Source organism: Lonchura striata, chromosome 7 (assembly GCF_050655825.1).
Source record: "Lonchura striata isolate lonStrDom1 chromosome 7, ASM5065582v1, whole genome shotgun sequence".
In the NCBI taxonomy this organism is placed as follows: Eukaryota; Metazoa; Chordata; class Aves; order Passeriformes; family Estrildidae; genus Lonchura; species Lonchura striata.
The window spans coordinates 23536441-23560412 of NC_140709.1; the positions used below are offsets into that span (position 1 = coordinate 23536441).

Here is a 23972-nt window from a genome sequence, read left to right on the forward strand (position 1 = left end):
AAGCTATGCAGTAACCCCAAAGCATGTGCTCCATCAAGCATAATTGTATTCTGAGCATCAGAGCATTCTTTGAGTAATGATGCCAGAGCATCAGCTGTGATCCCCAGGAATGACAGCAAAGTTATCAGATGAAGGAGTTCAGATAACAAAAAGCAACAAAAATAAAAAATGTTTTTATGTTTGCATTGTAGGTCTACACACAGAGCAATCTTAAATCAATCATAATGCCTCACAGATATTAGTTATTTTAAGAATGCTCACAATTAAGTAATCCAGATGTTTTTCAATAGGAATTTCATCTCTCTAGTGATACTCTCATACTGTTTAGTTCTAAGTCAAAGAAAACAGTACCACAGACTTCAAAACAAGTAATATTCAAGTAACAAGGAACAAAATCAGAAGAAAAAGCAAAACCTTTCAATGCAGCTTGACTATTTCTATACAAAATGAAATAAAAGAAAACAAAGGCAGTGTATTAACATAGCAAATAAATACTAATATTACAACTGAGAAAACTTCTTGTATGAAGATCTGAGATCTTTTAGATTTTTCTCAAGTAGTTATGAACTAACACTAAAATGAAAAGAAACAAACTACCCCCAAAAAACAGAACAGCATATTATGTGCTTTGTATCTTTACATTATGCATGCTAAATGCATTCTGCCCAAGACTTCTGTTTTTCCCAGTAAGTAAAAGTCTTATTTTGAAATACTTCTTTCTTAGAGGTCTTCTCCAACCTAACCAATTCTATGTATAAGAGTGGTTAAAACACAGAGGGCTGAAAGGAGAAAGAATCAAAGGGCCAGGCCTGTAAATTCCAGCTCTCCTCCTCCATCATTCTATTACTAGATTTCATTTAAAAGTTTCTCCTGTACATGTTGCATCCCTCCAGAACTTTCTTTTGGGAACAAAAGCAGATGACAAAATGTCTAAGTATTTGGATTCACAAGAGTTACTTTTAAACAGACCATACCTCAAGATCTAACACATAATGGAATATTGCCTGGAATAATGGAATATTGCCTGGAATAATGGAATATTGCCTGGAATAATGGAATATTGCCTCAATACCACTTGTCTTCACGGGTAAAGAAATACACCAGTAATTCTGAACGTGGCAAAATATTAACTAATAGTATTAATCTATATTAAGTTTAATGGTTATGTTACATGCAGAAGGTACAGTTTAAAAGCTTCCTTAGAATTCTTGACCAAGATGCAACATATCAATCTAATTATGTACCTGTGCTTGTACTTGCAAACAAAGTGCCAGGAGCTGTACTTGTAGGGAGCTTTCCATTATTTAGCTGCTTCACTCTTTTCAAGTGAGATTTCCCGTTGTAATGAACTTGAGCTTGGGCTGCAGAGTTCAGCTGTATATTGCACACTTCACAGAAGGAAAATAGTATCTTCTTTTTTTCTTTGCTTAATTGGTAATCCTGTCTGTCATTCCTCAGTCCTTTTTCTTCAAAGGCCTGTAGAACAGCTGGTTGATTCATAGTCCCATCTTCAACAATGTGGTCAGGACTTAATGGACGCTTCATACCTACAAAGAAGAGACAAAATTGTTACTAGACAGCAACAAATCCTTACTATTAAAACTGTGTTTTCTGTTTTAAAATGCTGTAATGCATGACCCAGCAACCAGTTCTAACAAGGTTGCAAACTGCAGAGGCATTGCTTAATATAGAAATAAATGCATTCGTGACACACCACAGAGCTCAGAAATAATAAGTTGGTAATATATCACAGTCTGTGCACAGCAACTTGGAACAACTCATTATTTTGTTAAGCAAGCTCTCTATTTTAAAGTAGATTTATTATTGCATCTGTAGCAGAGGTTAAGATGATTTTCAAATACATTTCCTCTGCCTTACTAAACACTGGTTCCAGAGCTCCTCACTTTCCAATGGCTATAGCAGCGCCCACTGCTTCAAATACAACGATTCAACAAAATAGATGCCAACAAAAAATGTTATGGAAACACTGGAAGGCATCAGACTGTTCAAATGAGACTAATGAAGCCTTTCCACTTTCACATGCATCCAGATCTAAAGCTTCATACAAAGATTGTATGTTATCTATATTAGTCCATCAATACCTTCACAACTCAAACTATTTTACAGGGGAAAGTCAGTTAACATTAGTCTTGTGCAAGCTACAGAAAATCATGGTAAATCCCTGAAGAACAATCCAATAGCCTGAAATATTAACTTGCCATAGAGAATAAAAACCTCATCATCTAGCTACACAAAATACAGTTTTACATATACTGGGGGAACGTTCCTATTTTATTTAAGGTATGGTGCTAAACCAGCAGACAAGAAATTGGGGGTGGGGGGAAAGTGCATCTAGGGTAACTCATATAGAAAATAATTCTGTTTTCTCAGCTACATAAATTGATATATATTCTTATCCCTCACCACCCAGATACTCTGGATGGCCAAAGGCTGGCTCAGAAAGCAGTGCACAAAAGCAGCTCTTTCCAGGCAAGAGTTCACCTATGCTCAGGTTTCAGAAGCAAAAGACTTCAAACACAAGATCCTTTTTCCTGCCTGGAACCAAAGCAGCACAGAATTTTGTGTATACTTACCACTCTGTTAGGCAGGAGCACTGAAAGACACAAACATTAAAACTAAAAGTAGCAGTAATCCTCCCCAGAAGAGTGCAGCATTCACAAGTAACACTAGATTACCCCTTTCATAATCCAGTTAAGTTTATTACCAAGAGAAAGTCTGTTCTGTTCTCTGGCACAGGGGTGTAAACAGAAAAAGCTTCAGAAATAGTTAGTCATATATATGGTAGGATAGAGTATTTCATCATATTCCTAACTAACCCATGCTTAGTATTGGTACAGATTCCCTCTCAAGTACAATTCACTGATCAAGAATTCTAAATACACTTCATGTGTTTGTTTCTAATAGATGACAGTTCTGTCATCAAACAATATTAACAATACATTAAGGTATAAATCACACCAAATAAAAATAAAACTAATTATTAAAAATAATTGTAGCATACAGGTACCTAATTAATTTAAAAACAAAATACTGGTGATCTTGAAAACCTAGGCTAGAGACTGTCACACTAAATCATTTAAGTGTAAGTATCATATTTCAAGGCCAGCAACCAAGATCCTTGACTCAGCTAAGATAACGTTTTCATCTGAAAATTTAATCTCCTTAGAGCTTCAGTATTTATTATTTTTCAATGTATTTTAAACCATAAATAACCTCCCCTAGTCCCTTTGTTTTCCATATTTCATTTCAACATCACTATTGTAGCTTTTGTTCTCTGAAGTAAAATGTTCTGAAACAAAAATTCTTTTACAAGTTGTACATACAAATCATTATTGAGTACTAAAATGTTACAGTTTAAAAATCCTGTCCTATCAAAAATCTCTTACTTTTGGTTGCAGACAGAAAATAATCCAAAGTATGATTCAGCAATTATTTTAATCATCTGTAAGACCTTAATGAAGCTCAGTTGGTTTGGATATCTTTAAAATTGGCAGAGGCAAACATCTGCATTGGGAAGATGCATGGAGCAGAAGGAAGACTGATGGAGCACCAAAGCTTCCCAAGAAGTGTTGTTTTAGAAAGCACCAGGCTGGCACTGCATTAGCACAATAGTACTGCAGCACAAGGCACATACACTCCTGGACTGCATGTTTCTGCTGCCTTTCCTCCAGAGGAACAAAACAAAGCCTGAGACTGCTCAATTATGGGCCAAAGCAGGGTACACGGGGAAATCAGAACATTTGCCTCAAGAATGCAGTCCTGACATCACCAAAGTATTTATAAATATGGACGCACCCAGAAAGAACAATTGAGCACACTGCACCTGCACCCTTAGGCATCCCAGCTGCCAGTATAGAAAGAAAACTAACCTTCAAACAAATAAAAAGAAATCACTGCCAAGGTACACTCTTGTTTTAACAAAAAAATAACTATAAACTCAGTTTTACTACAAAGTTGCATACACAGGACAAACGAGTCATTGAAACAATCTCTTGCTACTAATTCAAGAATTAAAAAACAAGCTGAAATTTTAAAACAACCTTTGTTGCCTGAAGCTCTGCATCTAAATTAAAAGGTGGCTTGATTATAAGCAGCAATGACCTCCCAACAACTGATGGGAGCAGCAGATGCAAACTACTTCTGAGAAAATGCCTACACTGAGCATAGGAGGGCTTGTAGCAGCATAGTCTGACCAGTCCAGCCCTGGAGAGAACCTGTACCTGCAGCCAGAGATGCGACCATGCCAAGCCTCAGAAGTCTGCCTGTTCCTTACAGAAATCCCAGCCCTTATCCCCCTGGGATGTGGAGATCCGAACATTTGGTAAAGCAAATCACTTGTGCTTGAAAAGCTTTGTTTAGTCCCTTCTAGAGGTTTTAAAATGAAAATGTTGGTGGCAAACATGCACTGATATTCTAAAGCATGGCCATTTTTCACACTGTAATACAGATTTTAACATAAATGATCACATCTTGTGATGCATGTATTTGTTCAAAAACTAAAAATGTTATTACATGCAAAGAAAGCTTCCATTGTTTTAAAAATCTCATCTCCTTCCTTTCTTCTTTAAAGTTCAGGTTGAAAAAACATACCTTTGAAATATACTGGTTCTAGAACGTTCAGGACAAGTACAGTTCTGCATTGAGTCAGTGCAGAATCTCACCATGAGGCTTATCTTGTACAAGCTAACCTTTCTTTAGAAACCTGTCTGAATGCTTTAAACTTTAATGACAGAAACATGTACATACACATTAAATTGTAATAGAAAACAAAACCAAAAAGATTCCCAAACCAATCACTTTGTTCTTATTCTCTAAACTTTGTAGTCACTCAAATTTATGCAAGCACACATCTGACAAGTGATTTTTTTTTTTTCAAAAAAGCTTATTCCTGCAGATAGATTGTGAAGAGCTCTGGGTGGTACTTGTGCTCACCCACCAGGAGTCAGATATGAAACAGGGTCATTTCATTCCTCAGGCTTACACATAGCTCAATGACATTATCATGTAACAGAAGCAGCTACTTGAGACTACAGTCAGTGAGCTGAGAATAAAGAGAAGTTACATAATCATTACATTCTGTGAAACTAAAAAATAATTTAGAGTAATTGTTATAGGTAGATTTGTGGAATATTTAGAAGTTGGTTTAAGCGTAAGAACAAGAATATGAGTTCATTAAAAGGCAGAAGGGTTGGGAATTATCATATGGAGAAAATACATTTGATCAATCCTGCAAGCTCCCAGTTCTGTACAACCTTGATAAAAAGCACAGTGTAAGTCTCAGCAGCAGCAGCTGACACATAACATCCACAAGTTAAAATGATCCATACAAAAAGGACATGATTCTGTGAATCACACTGGACACACACATTGCAAAGGTTGTCACTGTATTTACTCAGTGAGGATTAGACTTAATTAAAAATTGAAAGGTGGGAATGAGAAAACAAGAAAAACTAAGCAGGAAACACAAGAGTATCCATATATCCAGCTGAAATGATCCAGAAAAATGTTAAGTCTGTAAAGGAATTGTAAGCTTCATCAGTTTTTCTCTTGCAAAAACAAGTTCTGAATTAAACCAGGTATACTAATTTTTCTTCTGATCAAAATCATAAGAGGAAGCAATGTAAAGTGTAAGACCTTTTCAGATATTTGACATAAACTGTTACCAGACTAAACAGGGTTGTATTTCCTGCAAACAATAGATTCTGCAAACAATACCGGAGCAAGAATAAGTTAGTGATTTATGACACCACATTAAAATTCTGAAGTGTCATGAGATACCCTGTTAGGATTTCTGAAAACACATCTTCTCAGCCTCTTGCAGCTGGCAAAGAAATCTAAGTGTGGATATCCTTTGTACTTGAAGCTTAAGGCAATTAGCCTTTCAATTTGGCTGGCTAATTTACTTTTAAACAGAGTTGTGCTTTCAGAGGAGCTACAAAGAAGTATTTATATAGTACAGTGCTGTAGGTGAGAATGTGCAAATCTTTACTTGAAGGAAATAAGCTTTGGTTATCCTAATGAATTAGTGATGGTTACATGATGCATTCTTGTCCTGAGTGCTGGTCTAAACTTTTGTAATGCCCATTCCTAATTAGTTCATACTTCAAAGAACCACTGTGCTGGAAATGTAATTAGACTGCCTTTCCTTCGTGGATCTGTGCCAGGTAAGCAAAAAAGAAAACTGATTTTAGAAACTTACATATGGGCAAAGAGAATTCTCTCCTTTAGCCTTTGGAAATAATCAAATGAGTTGTTGAAGACATAAGAACAAAAACTAAAGTTAACTGTCTTTCTGTATTGTTACATTTCCAAAAAGGTTCATTCAAACAGCTGGGAGAAGGGGAGGGGAGAGAGGGACCCAGGACCCAGCCTTGTGTTACAGTCCTCTTAGGCATCTCCAATGGAAAAAAACTAGCTGTGCACTGAACTAGTGAAGTCTGCATACATGTCTTAAGAGCTGTGGTCTCACGCTGAGCAACTATGGTTCCCTGCTTCCTCATCTCTCCATAAAACATTTACACACATCTCCCAAAAGAAAAAGCCCAACCCCAAAAAAAATACAAAAACCAACTTTGAATACCTCCAGAGCATTATTTAAAAGAAATTCAATAGAGCTTTTCTTCACAAGTCTTATGACCTTTCTTATATTTTTAGAGAGTATTTCCCAAACACAGATAAACTATCAAGAGGCATATGGTTTGCACCATCTGGGCAACAAGTTCTTTTGGGATACTGTGGTGAACAGCATATGCATAGTGCCTTGTGTGCAGTATCCTACAGAGTTTAAAAAAGCACTAGAGACTCTTTTGAAGCCAGCCTTGTAAAATCCCCCATATGTTTAAGGGACCTGTTTGGTTTCAGAAGATGTGTTTCTCTTTCTTTCAGTACAAACCCAAACAGAGAACTGCCATGTTTAATCCTCATCTTGTTCTGAAATTCCTCAAGGAGGCATCTTATTCTGCAACATCTCCACCTGTCAAACTATTTATTACCCATCCATCCATATCAAATCAACTCTTGGTTATGTCTTTCATCTCTGCTTACAAAATACATGGAATGTTTTTATTCAAAGTTACAGTAAAAATTGGATGGTTCATAAAAGTAAATACATTTTTTTATTTCTTAATACAGATAAAGAATAATCAACTGGTCACAGTACACAGACCAAATTGGACTCAAGTAATTTTTTAGCTTTAATTTTGACACTAGTTCATCAATACAAAGAGGAATAGAAACTCAGCTTGCTTTCACTGAGCATGAAAAGACTTGAATGGTGACAAATGGCTGACAGCCTCTTCACAAACACATTTTAGAGCATTTAACATTTGAAGGAGATTCTCTTCAAACTATAGAAACAGATGGCTGTTTCACAATACAAACATTAGCTGTTCAGCACAAGGTAATTCAGAAAACTGGAAGCATTCAAGTAACTAGTGTTTTGCTTTACTAGCCTTGAAATTTTTGATGTTAAGGAAACCTAAAATTAGACCTGTTACACTAGACTGTGAGCTCAGCTAAACTGGAATAAATGAAATTACTCTCAGGTTAGGTTATCACTGACTGCTGTTGCATGTGCCAATATCTGCAGTTAGCTCTAATTATAAGTTTGATTCTTTCCTCTGTAGCACCTGTACTTACAGATTTCTGGCACTCTTAGCATTAACAAGAATTTATTTACACATCAGTTTATTTGCCAAAGAGATATATCCCCACCTGACATAACACATCAGACTGCTGCCAAGTAGGCTAACCAAGTTTGCAGTCCAGACAGCTATCCTGGATTATGCTTCAAGATGAACAGATAGTTCTACAGAATTATCATAATACGACTTTGCTTGATGAACCATTTGACAAGTTGGTCCCTTCTACTCAGCAGTCTGTCATTAAACCACTGCTTACCTTCAGTTAACTTGCATTCTAAGCAATCTTAGCTAATTAAAGAAGAATGTTTAGATGCCCTAAGTGTCCAACACATGGTTTATATATCATTTTAGACATTTGCCCTCCCCTACCACATGCAGAAACCTTTCAGAGAGTAGACCTTCCAGGAAAATGGCTTGGCTCCCTTAGCTTTCTCTCTAACAAATGTTTTGAACAAATCCTTATAATGATCCCAATATCCATAGTTCTATCCCTGGTATGAAGCCTGCAACAAATTCCATCAGATAACCCATGGTCCAGTCTGTGTTTTAGTGTCCTCATTAAAAAAAAAAAAAAATCCGTTTCATACCAGCCATCACTGATTGTCTGTATCTGATCCTATTTACATCCTATTTCATCCAGGAACTCTAGTTCCTATTAATGACCTAAATCCCAAATACATTGTATTTGTAAGGCAACACCGAGAAAGATTAAAGCCCTTTCTTGGATACAGGCAGCATTAAAACATAAAACATCCACAAATGCCAAACGGACAGGGGTAAAAAGAACAAAGAAAATAAAGAAAAAGGTTTAAAACCAGGATACTTTAATAAGTTCAACATGAAAATTACAAGTTCTTTTAACAGCAAATCCTCAATTTTAAAAAGCTAAATTTTTCCAAGTAGAAATTAGCAAAGTGAGTTTTCTTATGTATATTTTCAATTTTATCCATTTTCATACTCTGCTTTCTTGAGACCAGAGAACTCTCTAATCAATTGTGAATTTAATACATCAGTTGAATTACATTACCCCTAAGAATTTTCTTCAAAGTTGCTAGGTTAAGATTTTTATTTGTAACTTTCAAAGTATTGGATCCAAGTACTATTTAAATCAAAGGACTCCTTGTATTTGTCCCTAGAAAAACATTGAATAACACAACATTAATTAAGTGTATCTTCATAAGATTTTACAACTTGGAAGAGCTGAATACAAACCTATAAAGGGAAAATCCTGTAGAGGATATAGTTTGAACCTGTATTCAACAACAAAAGAACCACAGAAAATAGGGTTTTTTTAAATAACATATTATTTTATATATTTGAGAATCTTGAGATAACATAAAGCCAACTGCAAAACAAATGGGTTTTAATTATTTGGACAATGATTCAAGATGTAAGGTGCTTCTACTGAAGCAACTATTTTATTTATTAAAAAATTCTGTTCATAGCATAAACTTGCAAAAATAAAGATCAAAACCTGCTGACATAATCTGAGGTTCCTACAGAGAATTTGTACCTGGCTTTACTTTACTTTATCTTGCTTGAGCATAATGACATTTGAAGAGTAAATCAGTCTTTGGTCTCGGGAAGTAAAAATAATTTCCTACCCTCTCAAAAATATCAAGAATTCATCTCAGCATAAAAGGAAGCCACAACGGAAAGTCAGGTCTAATAGATGGCTGTCATGTTCTTAAGTCTGACAATGCTACAGCTGAATATAAGTCGTACTGGAAATCATTAATTCAGGATAAAGCCTGGTAATGCTGTGAAAGCACTCTTGGACACAAGAGCTTTGATGATTGTGTGACAATAATAGCTGGGCATGAACAAAGAACACACCACATTGAGAAAAAAATGTGAGATTGAGATCTATCAGCTTGATTGGAAACACTAAGAGCACAAAGAACAGAAAACTGCAAGTATTATCAGTGGCAGTGAATGTCAATCCTAAAATGTTCCTAAAAAGATGGTCCCAGATTAGTCATCATTCATAGATTCTGTCATTGTCTGTGTAAACACTGATTCTCTTTTGGAACTGAAAAAATATCAAAACTAATGTTGCCTTATATTATAAAGGGACATCACACCTGCTTTATCTTATTAATTACTTAAGTTTTATGATCAAGTTATAAGAACATTACCCAGCTGGTAGTGACAGACCATAAGAATATATTGGATCATTTAGTCTGAAGCCACCTGCAAGCAGGCTAGGGTAAAGTCAGCACTGACCTGAACTTAACCTTTTGCTTGCCCTTTTCCCCATTTAAAGGAACTACAATTAAGTGTATTTTGTGTCAGAACTGAACTTGGAGAGATGACTGGTGAAGTTGAAGTTACAGCCACTCCCTTATTCCTCCTTCCCATGCACAGATCTCTCCTAAACTCAACTGCCAATCACCTCAGGCTTTAAGTGACTGTTGCTTGCAAAATCCATTCTGAATATCTTATTCCACACCAAAAAACACACTTCCATTCAGAAAAAAAAAGAAGAACCAGCCTTTTGTGAGTTTTGCTGATTTTTCATACATTGATCCATAAATAGGATGTGCTTCCATGCTGTAAATAATCCACTCTGCTCTCTCCTCAATTAAGAGCCATGAGAAGGAGGGCATTTGTTCATACAAATTTGGCAAACACCCCTCATTTCTGCACTTTCCAGTCAGTGCAACCATATTATTGCTTTGATCTAATCTGGTTTTATAAACTTTTGGACCCTAACTCTTACATTTTAAGCTGATCATAGTACCCAAATTAAGCATTCACAGGGCAGATTGTTTGGGTTTCATCCTTTTAACTATTCATTTGTATAAAATCAGTATAGTATTTGCATATCATACTTAATAGTCAAAAATACATTAAGATACTCAGGTAATATATTGCTCTACCACAAAACCTTCACACCTAAGGTCCATTGGCAATTCCACTAAACTGCATAAACTTGTCATGGCATATGTCACAACTGAGAGAGTATCACCATACAGTTTCAGAAGGCTTTAAGCATTCCCCCACACAGAGTAACACCATACCACACCAGAAGGCTTCAAGCATCTGCCCATACAGAGTAACTTCATTCCACTTCAGAAGGCTTCAAGCATCTGCCCATACAGAGTAACCTCATTCCACTTCAGAAGGCTTCAAGCAGCTGCCCTTCTTTTTCTTTAGCCCAACATTTTATACCCTCATGTTCATGCATTGCACCTGTGTGCCCTCTGCTCCCTGTGGTGGTTGCTCAGTGCACCTGGGCTCACTGCTGTCAGTGCTGTTCACCTGACCTACACAGCTGTACCCACTGGGGATGAGGCTCAGCCTCAGCCCCACTCCCAATTACCACAAACTGTGTACCTACATAAACTTTTTTAAGCCCTGCACTCTTGTATATATTCTACACCAAGTAGTCAGGAAGCACTGAAAAAAATAATAGTCAAGTCAACTACATGAATCACTAAAGCAGATGTCACTTCCTTGAATTGTTGTTTCTAAGTGCTGGAGAAGGTCCATGGGAGGGTCACAAAGGTGATTAGAAGACAGAAGTACCTCTCCTATGATGAGAGGCTGGGAGAGTTGGGTTTGTTTGGCCTGGAGAAGAGAAGGCTCCAGGAAGACCTTAGAGCACCTTCCAGCAGCTGAAAAGGCAATGAGAGAGCTGGAGAGGGACTTTTCAAAGGATATGGAGTGACAGGACAAGAGGTAATGACTTCAAAATGAAAGAGGGTAGGTCTAGATTACATAATAGAAAGAAATTCTTTGCTATGAGGGTGGCGAGACACTGAAACAGATTTCCCAGAGAAGCTGTGGAAGCCCTATCCCTGGTAGTGTTGAAGATCAGGTTGGATGAGGCCCTGAGCAACCTCACGGAAAGTGCCCCTGACCATGGCAGGGGGTTGGAGCTGGATGACCTTTAAGGTCCCTTCCAACCCAAACCCTTCTGTGATTCTATGATACCTACTTCAGCTGGTATACAGACCAGGTAAGTGTGAGTAAAACAATAATAACACAAATCAAAATGGATGTTCTAATTGCAGTAGGAATCGAGTTGCATGATAGATGCACAGACTCTTTCAAAGATGTTTGTACTTGATACAACTCAGAGTTTCCTACAAGGCCAGCTTTACTGTCTAAAATACTCTACATAAAGAGCCTGCTACATAAATGACAGCAGCCCTTCCAGAATATCACATCTAAATAACATTTCTCAAAGCACACCTGTTCAGGAAAGAGGCTTAGTGCATAGAGACAGGAACAGAAATGAGGAAAGTGGCCTGTGGATATCCTCATGGTTCAGATGTTTGTGTGTACATCTTGCTCAGGGGATAATGTAAAATGGGAGTAGACTGTGGGGAGTGAGACAGAGTTCAATGCAACTGAAAAAGAAGCCTGATATCTCATGCCTAACCAAGCAGAAACCATGGGAGAGACAGACACAGATAACTGCTCCCTGGTGTACAAGTGACCAAGAGACATGTACAATTTTGTAATTATTACCAGGTAGCTGATGTCATGAAGAAGGTGTAACCAATGAGAAAATGTTACCAAAAATAGAATCCTATATACCTTATATAAACTCTTCATATTCTCAATAAAATTGTCTTCTGATCCAGCTCAGTCATCCCCATCTCCCTATCACCCATAGCAGAGGGCCCATTCCTGCATCTGGAGCAAAACTATGGAGTGTTTTTACAAGAAATTCACACCTTTTTCTCCAAACTACCCCCTCCATTTCCCCATCAGCTCAGAGTACACTGTTCATTATCAGCATTGGTTGCAATGCCGTATGAGGCATCTAAATATTACTGCTGACACACTACCAAAGAGTAAAATTCTAAGCACAAAAGCAGTGACAAAGACTAAAAGTCTGGCAAGATAAGAACCATTCAAGTTTGCCATCAAAGTGAACAAATAATGGACTATTCAACTTACACTCACCCATATTGCAGAGATGAACCCAAGGCACACAGTTTGTCTTTTGCTGATTACTGCATAAAGTGTGCTTCTCATGGAGGTGACTGCATACCAACTGCCACGTTAACAAGCAGTGTCTTCCCTCAGACATTTACAAACATCAGAATGCTTATTCATGACAGTCCCACATATCATCTGCCATCCCAGATGGTGACTGGTGGGATGCTGATTTTGTCCTAAGGCAGTTACCACCCACCAAGATAGTATATGCAGGGCTAAATAAAAAGCATGTGCCATCTGCTGTCAAGTTTATAATATTTGTTGAGACATACTAGATGATTTTAAGTTTATTGTAGATCAGACAAATCAGGAGGTTATAGCTCTCTAATTGCCCAGTAAAATAAGAGTAAGTTGCACTGTAGAAGACACAGTAAATTAAGAACAAGTTACAATGTTCTGCTGCTTCCACCTACTGACCTGGGAGCAGATAAGGATTCTCACTGTGATCAGCAGCAAAAGGCACATATGGACCACAAGTTCAGAGGAAACCTGAGACAAAGAAACAATTCTGCAGAACTTACAGTTTTCCTTGACCTGAAAAGAAAATTTAGGAATTTTCTTTCTTGCCAACAGGATGTTTTCTTCCTCCTTTTCATGTGATCATTTACAAAATGATACTGTTATTTTGATTGCTGGTTCCTCCATCAGCTCTTGCCCAGCTCCAATTTTTTTCCTATCCTCTCTGTAGAGTCTTCTTATCCTCCTGCTCATGCACTGACATATTATAAATACATAGAAGAAGGAAAAGACAATTAAAAAGCAGAACTAGTATGATATCTTCTGTCTGCTTCACAACCAGCATAAAATCACTTCATGTGTCATATCCATTTATACATGGTTAATAGAAAATATAGCCATTTCCCCAATAACAACTATCAGGAATATATATAAAAATTAGGAAAATATATAAAATAATTCTATGCATTCTTTTTAAAATATCTAATGGAAATTATTTTTGTACCTTGATAAATACGTAATGCAACCAGAGAAAATAGAAAAATACATCCACAGAAGCCTTTTTCCAGTCTTTTTAAATCACCAGGTACATGAAAACCTTTCTCAGGGAGGCAATTAGCCCTTGCACAAATATAAAGGTTATATCATGGTCTGCTTGGATGAAAAAAAAACATTGTTTAAGCTGAAACCTTAAAAAGTAAAATTTCAAGATATGGACAAATTGCCTTTAAATCATTAATAGCAGAAGAACAGGACATAAAGGAGCGAGATCACCAAGGTCTGTACTGCACAGTGATGAGGGAGAAGGGTTGCAAAGGTCTCTGCAGGGGCCCTGTACTGTCCCCAGCACTACAGCCCCTGTGGCTGCACCTGCAGAGATGCTCCAGGAGGCCCAGAGCAAATGCTCAAGGAAGGTTCCCCCAGCCCAGCACAAGTGCATCACCTCCTCCAGAATTCAGACCATGAAGGGCAGAGGAGCAGAGTACATCAATCATCTGCAAATGACAGCTTAGCTCCTGAGAAAAAGCAGGAACTATCTAAGGAAAAAACCCAAACCACTTGGAAATCTACAGGACACTCAGCCAGAGGCAATGAGGGGCAACAAGGTAGCTTTTCCAAGTTTTTCCTTAAGCATTGCCCCTTTTCAAATGAGTGTAGAACTGTCAACTGCTTTAAATCATTCCAGACTGCGTCCTCTACTGCAGAGTTCACTAATCCATGATCCTAGTGCAGCTCTCTGTAGAACACTTCATTAAATGGCCAGGAAATCATAAGTGCTTTTAAAACTAAATACCAGATATTTAAGACAAAAATATCTGTCATCAAATTATACAAGTCACAGTGAGTCTTGTGCTGCCATCCTGCATAGAATACAAGGCTAGCACCTGCTCAGGGATATAAACATAATTCCACTTGTCATTTTACAACAATCTATTTGAAGTCTTCACAGAAATTCATGCATACTGTTCCCCTAAAAAGTAAAAAAATTCATTTTACAGAGGGATAAACTTCTGATGATGGCAGTCACAAGGAAAATTGGCTATTAATCTCCTCTGAATAAATATGACCCCCAGGAAGATGAAAGCATGAGCAGAATATATATTTTTTTACACTAGAAAATGTTGAGGTGCACAACGAGAAGCTTTTACTTAAGCATTTCCAGCTCAAGTTATCTTTCAGAAGCCCATTTTATTCTCAGGAGAAATTTCTCTCCAGTCATTCACTTTTCAAAGCCCTTTGCAACTTTAGGATTGCAGTAAAGCTGACTTTTATGCCTTATTTCAGTAGATCTCTCCCTTGTCCGAACTGTCACATTCCCTGGAGACATTTGGTAGCCTTAAATTTCCTCAACATTTTATCAATAAAGAAATTTTTTTAAACCCCTTCTTTTTTTATGTGCAGACAGTTGATTTTGTAACACAAAAACATCCTTTTGATAAAAAATTATTTTATTAAATCCTCCAATTAACAAAGATCTTTCTCTCTCACACTGGCTTACCGAATTGATCTGTGCCAAAGTTGTCTTCTTCTGAATAGCTAATAACTGAACACAGTTTCTGTTAAAGACAGTTTTAAACACACTTACTTAAAAGACCCAGCAGGTTGAATATCCCTCCTGTGTTGACATCAAAACCTCATATTCAAGTATGAGGTTTTAAATATGAAACATTTGGAAAGGTTCACTTAGTAAAATCCAAGTTCTCAATCTGATATCCCCTCTGCTTATGGCACTCCACTCACAAATTCAGGGCAGCTAGCTCTCAGAATTACATCTTGCAGTATTAGGCATTTTTCTTAAGCCTGGGTCATGCAGTCATAAAAATCCCCAGGAACTCTAGCTTTTTAAATATCCTTCTAATCCTGGCAGAGCTGACTGAAAACATGAACCCTAAAGGCTCAAAAACTAGAAGGGAATTAAACAGAAACCAATTTCAATTTTCTTCTAGATCTGGGGTGATTTTTGAATGTTCAGAACTGACAATGTTTAGGCAGGAGCATTTATCTTCTCTCAGCCATGCACTTGATCAAGGTCTGGACTGCTGCTATGCTTTATCACTGTAATAAATGTCAGACTTAAAAAAACAAAGCTCAAACAAAACCAAACCTAAATTCTAGTCCTCATGTACTTCCTCCAGGACAAACCCTGAACAATCAAGCATGTATTCAGTCATATAGTCCAGGCACTGATTTTGTGTCAACCCTGGCTGATGGTTTAATTTCTTTCCCTATTTGTTCATAATAGGGAAAAAAAAGTTTCAGTCCATAAATCCATCAGAAGACAAATGTTTTGTCTTCCCCTGTGTTCCCACAACCTCTCTGTTTTTACAAGGGCATGTAGTGACAGGATATGGGGTAATGACTTTAAACTGAAAGAAGGTAGTTATAATTAGTAGATTAGTTATAACCTAAGCTACTTCACTGTAAGAGTGGTGAGGCTCTGGCATAAGTTGCCAAGAGAATCTGTGGATGCCCTGTCCCTGGAAGTGTTCAAGGCCAGATTGGATGGGGCTCTGAGCATCTTGATCTGGGGGAAGGTGTCCCTGTCCACAGCAGGGGGTAGGAACTTGATGACTTTAAGGTCCCTTCAAATCCTATGATAATATAATTCCTTTATTTTCCAAGACTAAGGAAGTCTCCCCATAACAAAACAGGACCTGCTTTTCCCTGGCCAGAACTCTTCTCTGTACCCATGTGAGTCTGAAATCATCAAAAGTGTTAATTAAATCAGTTTCCTGAACTCCAATGGACACTCATCAATTTTGCAACTGCAGCATTAATGCTCCCTTATCCCTGAAAAGCAGAAAGGTAAGGAATCACTATTTCATTCTAAACAATATACAAATTTTTATTTAATTATGCTTCATTAGGTATGGCAATTAAATAAGAGTCCACAGCTATTGTAATTAATTTCACTTATGCAAAATGGCCAATTCAATCATCAGGCAAAATGGTCAATTAAATGCCATATTATTATTTTTAAGTATTTATCAGTTCTTAGCTAACGAATGAAGAAAGCCTAGTTCAACTGTTAGCAGAAACACTCATCTGCCATAGCAGTAGATTTCCTCTAGGAAAGCAACTAGAGTTCAGAGATATACCAAAATATCCTTACAAATGAATGGATATAAAGGACTTAGCCTATTTACCAGGCAGTTTTCCTAGCTGCATTTTGAATTATACTGTGAATCCAAAGGAAAAGTTTTATACCTACTTACACTATTTATAGCATTAGATGTGTCCACATCAAAAGGACAAAACATGACTTAGGTACTAATGACTCCATTCTTGCTCTCTAAACAATCTGTAGGGACAGCACACAGGCTGATCTAATGCCTGCTCCTGGCATGTCTACATTATCTAAATAAATCCTGAATAATAACAGAGGAATGGTTTTATCACACACATTTTTGAGATACAAAGACAGACAAGACAAAACAGTATCATTCTGAAGATCTTTAACAATTTTTCATATGTTTGACTATTTAGACTGTAAACAATAATTAAGTATCACTTCATCTGGTCTCTTGACCTTGTAAAAGCAAATAGACAGATGGACCAGGAAAACCACAAAGTTAAATTACTTTCTTTTTGAAGACATTCATCTAATTCCTTTAATGAACACTCTTATTTCAGGGCAAGCACAAATTTGAGGGGAAGACTTGAGAAAATATGAAACTTTCCCACCAAAGTCCCTATTTCAACAACAACCCCTAAAAAGGCAGTATTGTCCCAACACTGAAGTCATTAATAAATACAGTCTACCCACATTTTTCATTTCACATCCTAAACAATGTTCCATTATGGACCTATACAGCTTCCATTTCTCACTCTTAGGATATTATAATGTCATTTTTATGCACTTTCCATTTTTTAAATTGGATATAGGCACTCTGAAATAAATAAAATTACACAAATACATATAATTTATTATCAGTGATAAGCATTAAGCATTAACATCAGTAAGTTTTCTTAAAATAAGTTCATATGGAATACCAATTTGCCTTTTTAAATAGTTAATGAGATTTCATACTATGTTCATAAAAGACATGAAAAAAAGGACCTCAGCTGAATTTCCTAAACCAAGTCACCCTAACAATTTACCTTGGCATACTTCAGAACACTGAAATAAAAACCCTGCAATTTCTCCAACATAAAATGCAAAAGAATCATAATGAACTCACTGAAAGTAGACAAGAAATCTAATCTAAGAAAGCTGTGTGGAATAGCTATATTCTATACAGGAAAAATGAGTAATTTTTCAAAGTAATTGTGTGCAAGAGAAATAGGAACAAATAAATCAGTGTCCTAAAACTGTCAGTGAGTGAACTCATTTGGGAACTACAGCTGTTGCGCTTTAGAGATTTGGATTAAAATCCATCATTATCTTTCAGTTAATACTCTTTCATCGACCAATCAGCAGTCATATGGTGTTTACCAACCCTGGTCACTTAACCCACTTGAATGGCCTTTGTGCTATAATTTGTACTTCAATACAATCAGATTACTTCTAATCTAAATGATTTGTGTCCTTTATGGGACAGATAAACACTAATCCCAAGGTTCCTAAAACATAGGAAGCGTAAACAGGGCCAGTATGGCATCCATTATTTACCATTTTAATACAATATTTCATTCAACTTGAGAAACACTTGATTTGATCATACTGACCCTACATTTTAGATACTCATTTCAAATTTCTTACACAAAGAGCAAAGATTTATTAGCAAACACCACGACTCAGCAAAATCAGCAGCAAAGCAATTAATATACCAATATATGGATACTAATTTTTGATCAAATTATTTCACAAAAATTAATTATTTTTAAAAAGAAGACTAAGCAAAGAAGAACATTTTAAATCTCATTTTTCAGTAGGGAATTACATGTTCAGTAGTGGCTCACAGTCCCAGGGTATCAATTTTAAAAGTTTGCCTCCTCAGAATGGTTTTCGAAATATTTAGTAGGTAAAGTCTCCTTAATCATTCCTGTTCTTCAGTTAATCTTGAATGACACTTGGAAGCAGTTGTACTGCAGGGTGAGTCTATCATCTAATTACATTTAGCAGTAATATGCTTAGGCTCTGATCTCACAAATGCTTCTGCACAGGTGTATCAGTGACCATGCAGCCATGTCCCGAGAAGAGAAGCAACCCTCACAAGCAACTATAGATGCATGACTGGAGCCAAGTACATCAATCTATTTGTACTGCAAAAAATGCCAGAGTTGAGAATAAAAACAGTTGCATAGTTCAGTAATAACCTCATGGTGACAACAAGCATGAACACAGCTTTGTACATAAAGGTATTATCAGTGCCACCATTTTATAGTCACATATTTACCAACATATATATTTCTTACTGACAAAAATGCCAACTCCATACAAAACATACCACTATGTAAAATAGAACTGATCATATTCAAAGTTAAGCCAGGACAACTCAGAATGGGATAAAACATTGCCAAAGAAAAATTAAGATGCTAGATCATCTTAATAGCATCTTTAGCCATTAACTTACACAAATATAAATGTGTTTACTTAAAATACCTCAACACAGGTGCTTGTATTTCATATTAAGTAAAACTCTTTCTAGTTTAGGTCATTAACTAAGCAAAATTTCACTTTCTTATGATGCTCTCATTCACAGGCACTGCTGCTCTCAGTAGGTGACCTTAGCCTACCTTGCAGTGATGAGTGAGCTCACACACACATACAGAAACAGGAACCACCACCACTGCCAAAATTCTGGTTTAAAACAGAGTCACACGCTGAAACAAAACCCTTTAAAAAGCCTCCAGGATTATTCTATGTATGCCATGTATACTCCTTACTCTACTCTGAAAATGGCCCTTGTAATGTTCCTTGTACTTTGAGCAGATCTCCATTATACATTACAAAACAGCCTCCTTGAAAGGTCCAGCAGAAACCACGGCTTGTTTGCGATTTCCCAGAAGTTGTGACAATTTCCAAAGTGCTGGGAGAGCATCTATAATTCACTTCTGAAATTACAACCTAACAAACTACCAAATACAGAGGACTGATCTAGCTTTCCAAGGGCAGTAATCTGTTTTTCACTAATTTCTCAAACTCTACCAGAACCTCATAAAGTTGCATAATTCTTTGAATACTGTATTTGTGTTTAACTGCAAAGTTGAAGTAAGCACAAACTGCAATTGTAAAACAGCAAAGCACACTTTCTCTTTTACTGACATTTAAAAGGACTATATGAGAGTCCAAAAGCCAAATTCAACAATAACTTGCACAGCCCACTTCCACAATTATAGCCATTGCAAGTGCTTAGAGGGGACTGGAAAAAGGAGGAGTGTTGTTATTTTTTCCCCAGATACCTAAAAATTCCTAGAACAGCTGTCCCAAAGAGTGCTGGTTCCAGAAGAGACTTAAGTCCAGAAACACTGAAAGGAATTTTATGAATGTGAGAAAGTAACCAGGTATTTGAAGGAAGTACTAAATTTGTAAATTCTACAAATCCTTATTTAATCAAAAAACACCTGGCAACAGCAAAACATTTCTCTGTGAGAACCCCAGAATTTATGTCAGAAACCACATCTCCCATCATGGGAGGAGATAATAGTCTTCACTTACAAACTCAGTAGTTCATTTATAAACTGAAATGGTAGCAGCAGCAGATTCTAGCAGATTAATAGCAGCAAGTCCAAACTTCACACACAAAAGAAAAAAAAAAAAAGAAAAAAAGAGAGGAAGAGAATGAGGAAAGGGAGAGGTACCTACAGAACTCTAAAAGCAAACCTCAGCCCTCAGATGCAAGCCAGGAAAGGTTCTCAGTTTTGTGGGTCCATAGCTATCTATGGTTCTAACTTTTGTGTGTTAGGTCCTATCTCTATAGGACCACAAGCTAAATAAGGAATGGTCACTTCCTGAAATAAGCAGGAAATAGATACAGATCACATCAGATTCAGAAATAAATGTATGCTTGCATCAGACACAGTACCAGAAACATACCTGTAATGTTACTGTACTTTTGGCAAAAGGTGGTAATTCTTTAACACCATACAGCTGCACAGTAAAAAAAATAAAAGGGCTTCATTCTGATTTCAGAGGGTTCCTAACAGTAATTACTGAAAGCTGCTGCCCCAAATAGAAACCAAACTGTTTCTGGAGATCCAAAGAAGGCTGAAGGCAGTTCATTTCTCTGATATCCCCGATTCTTTTCCCCTTTAATTTCAGAAGCCATGCTTAGACCACTTAAACTATTAAGAATCTAGAATTAACAGATTTGAATTTACAGTATTTATATTAGGAAAATCAGAGCCCCTACATCAAAGATGCTGTAAAGACAAACGTGTGAAACTAACATAAGCACAACTAGAGAAACTTACGGTGTAAGAGTAATACGGTAAAAATCACCTCTTTCTTCTAAAAACTTATTTGTATGGTTCAGAGTAGCAATTTGGAAAACAACTCGCCAAATTCCTTAGCTAAGAAAAGCAACTCGCCACTAAGGGTTTTACAGCCTATTATTGAAATTATATCACACTGAAACTCTATTTCTCTAGGATCAAGAAAAAGTTAGATTCCAAACATGTCAAAGAGCTGCACTAAACTCAGTTTGAGCATGAAAGATTACATCTGCATTTCTTACTTTACCTGTTATTTTTATGCTTTATGGAATAGTCACATTCCCTCCTCACTCTAATGCATTGTGTATATGACAAGGAGGCAAACAACTGTAAGTCACAGCAACGTGCACTATTATGTCCTTGCCATAATAAATGAGGAGATGCTTACAGCTTCTTCTGCAGCACAACCATTCCCCTACCTCCAGAAAACCATTAAACAGCTAGAGGTGTGAAGCCATTGCAGCTTTCTGCTTCATTAAGTCATATATCCTTTTTACATTGGAATCATGATGCTATAAATCATGCGAGACAGAATGAGAGCTAATTAAAGAGTCAGCTAAGCATAAAATTCTGCATTGTTGCATATCAGACAACTCCAAAATTAGCCATACTTTGTATAATATATTCTAAAATATTAAAAGATGTTTCCAGCAGATAGGTATTTTCTCTAAGAGCTGAGCACTGCTACCTGAAAAACATCAATATTTAATTTCCTAGCAGGGAAGCCCCATGAAACCCTGACTCACCTTTTTTTCCTTTTTAATAACAGATCATTCTGCCTTATATTGCAGTACAGTCTTTAAACTTAAATCCTTTTCTAATTAGTATCAATTTCTATGCTTCTGAATACAGAAATTCACAACCCCAGAAATCTCTACATACACTAGATACAAACGTATCTAAATCTAGCCCTTAAACTTCAGTGCAAACACTTCAGGCTATTTACAGAATTCATTTACCAATAAGGAAATACTTATTTGGGAAAAAAAATAAAAATCCATTCCCTGATAACAGATTTCTAAGTCAATGCAATTATGTCAGAAAAGCTCTTCTTCAAAGGGATAGAGGTAAATCTGATGCAGAGATGTTAACTGAAATATATACACCTCACAACCCAAGAGGGCTTTTAAGTATGCATAATATTACTGTAACACCTAGAGCATCCATTCATAGGTGAGAAACTTGTTACACCAAGGCCATATGCAAACAGAGCACAAGGATGGTCCTGTAATTCCAAGAGCTTTTTCCTCAAAAAATTTTTTTATTGAACAGATATATGCAGATATATGTTCAACTCCTGTTCCTACTTCACCTTCTTTTCAGAGATCTAATAATTGTAGCTACTAAAGCAGTTCATCAAATGCAAGAGAATGTATCTCCGAGTAATCATTGCCAATAAACATTTATTTTTAAAATATACATATTCATCAGTCTCAATGTGTAACTGCAAGGAATAGCCAAGTGCTTATATAGTAGTCTTACACTCCATTTTCCCAACTTTGGTTTCCCCCTAAATACCTTAAAAAAAGGAAGAACAAATGCTTTTGCACTCTAAATTATACCCAAATTTGACAAGTGAGCTTTATTTTTAAAGAGCATTTTTCTTTTTTTCTATTAAATATAAAATTTTAAAAGGGTGTGTGAATTTATTAAGCTAATCTTTTATTTCAGGCTTCACTGACTGGAAAAAGGGTGCAAAAGAATTTTCATTAAAAATGGGGCACCATCTATAAGGTGATTCATATTTTACTGGGATATTCCAATAAACTCTCCAAGTTGCTGGCCACTCTTGAAATCTGCTGCATTAGGTTGCAATCACAAAGAGGGGCATGGGTCAAATACACAGTTAGAACAAATACTAAGTTCAACAAGCCAACACAGGAGTCAAGAAATTAGAAGAGCCAAGAAATACAGCTGCTGAAGGGAAGTCCAAAGACTAAGGCACTCCAGCTGCCTGAGGGGAGGCAGGTATAGAGGATGCTCAGAAGTGACAGGGACCAGGCAGGGCTGCTTGCAGGCAGCCCACAAAAAGCATAGCTCACACTCCTGCAACCTGAAAGATCCAAAGCAATCTCAAGTAAGTTTTTAATATTCACTACTAATTCTGAAAAGCATTTGGCAGCACTTTGATAAGTGTATTAAGTTCTGCCTATGGCTTTATGGAAAAAATATTAAATACAAATCCTAGTAACAAGCATTTTAGAGAGATTCTGACAATTCTTAAAAAGCAGCAGGGCTGGATTTTATAAACTAGTCCATTTGGAAATTCAAGCTGAAATGATCCTTTTAAACAACATAAAGTACTTCTGTGGCCCAGAGCCAGCTACTTCAACCTCATAAGAAATTTAAAAATAAATCAGATTTTTTCAATCAGTCGTTCTCACAGATGGAAGAAGCCATACAATAGTAGCAACAATAAATGACAGGAATCAATTCAAGAACATATATGTATAGTAAAAAGATACATAATCAGAAACATTCAAAACTTTGTGTCACACAAAATGTGATCTCCAGCTCTGTAAAAACATGAACCACCCCATCATGTTGATATTACAAAGGCTTTTATATGGTAGAAGCATACAAAAGCAAACCTGCCAAGCCCCCATGCTCAGCATGAAACATGAAGTTGGCTCCTCACTGCCCGTGACAATTCCCATAGTCATCAGAAGCACATGGCAGAAGAGCCTCTGATCACTGTGTGTGGCAGGAAGCAGCCGTGGTGCTGCACGTGGAGATTACAAACCCCCCACGCCCCTGGCAGCCACAGCCTCCCTGCAGCCCCTCTGCCTTGTGTTGTCTGGGGTTTAACGCACTTCCTTTATTTTTAAACATTCGCCAAATCAGGTCAGTGTCAATCTTCCCCTCTGAACAAGAAGGAAGTTCTCCTTCAGCAAGGGCTCAAGGTCTAGATGTTCAACTTAAAGAAAAAAAAGATCCTTTCTTGAAAAACTGTGATACAGAAACTTGATCAATATTCTAATTTATAGTTTAAAAAAAAAGGTGAAAAGCTTCTGAGAA

The 23972-nt window shown here is 36.8% G+C and overlaps 1 protein-coding gene across 7 annotated transcripts in view; it reads right to left on the reverse strand.

The window, feature by feature from the left end:
* The window catches only part of ZNF385B (zinc finger protein 385B), a 155888-nt gene that overhangs the window by 123651 nt on the left and 8265 nt on the right, over positions 1-23972 (reverse strand). For 4 of the 7 annotated variants that reach the window (XM_021552492.4, XM_021552496.4, XM_031505402.3 and 1 more), the window contains exon 2: positions 1245-1547. In XM_021552492.4, the coding sequence (XP_021408167.1) occupies positions 1245-1545 (301 nt within the window). In that variant the 5' untranslated portion in view covers positions 1546-1547. Of the gene's footprint in view, positions 1-1244; positions 1548-12212; positions 12532-12584; positions 13004-23972 lie in introns of those variants that run through there. The other 3 variants (XM_085584541.1, XM_021552490.4, XM_021552495.4) reach the window with 3 other exon arrangements.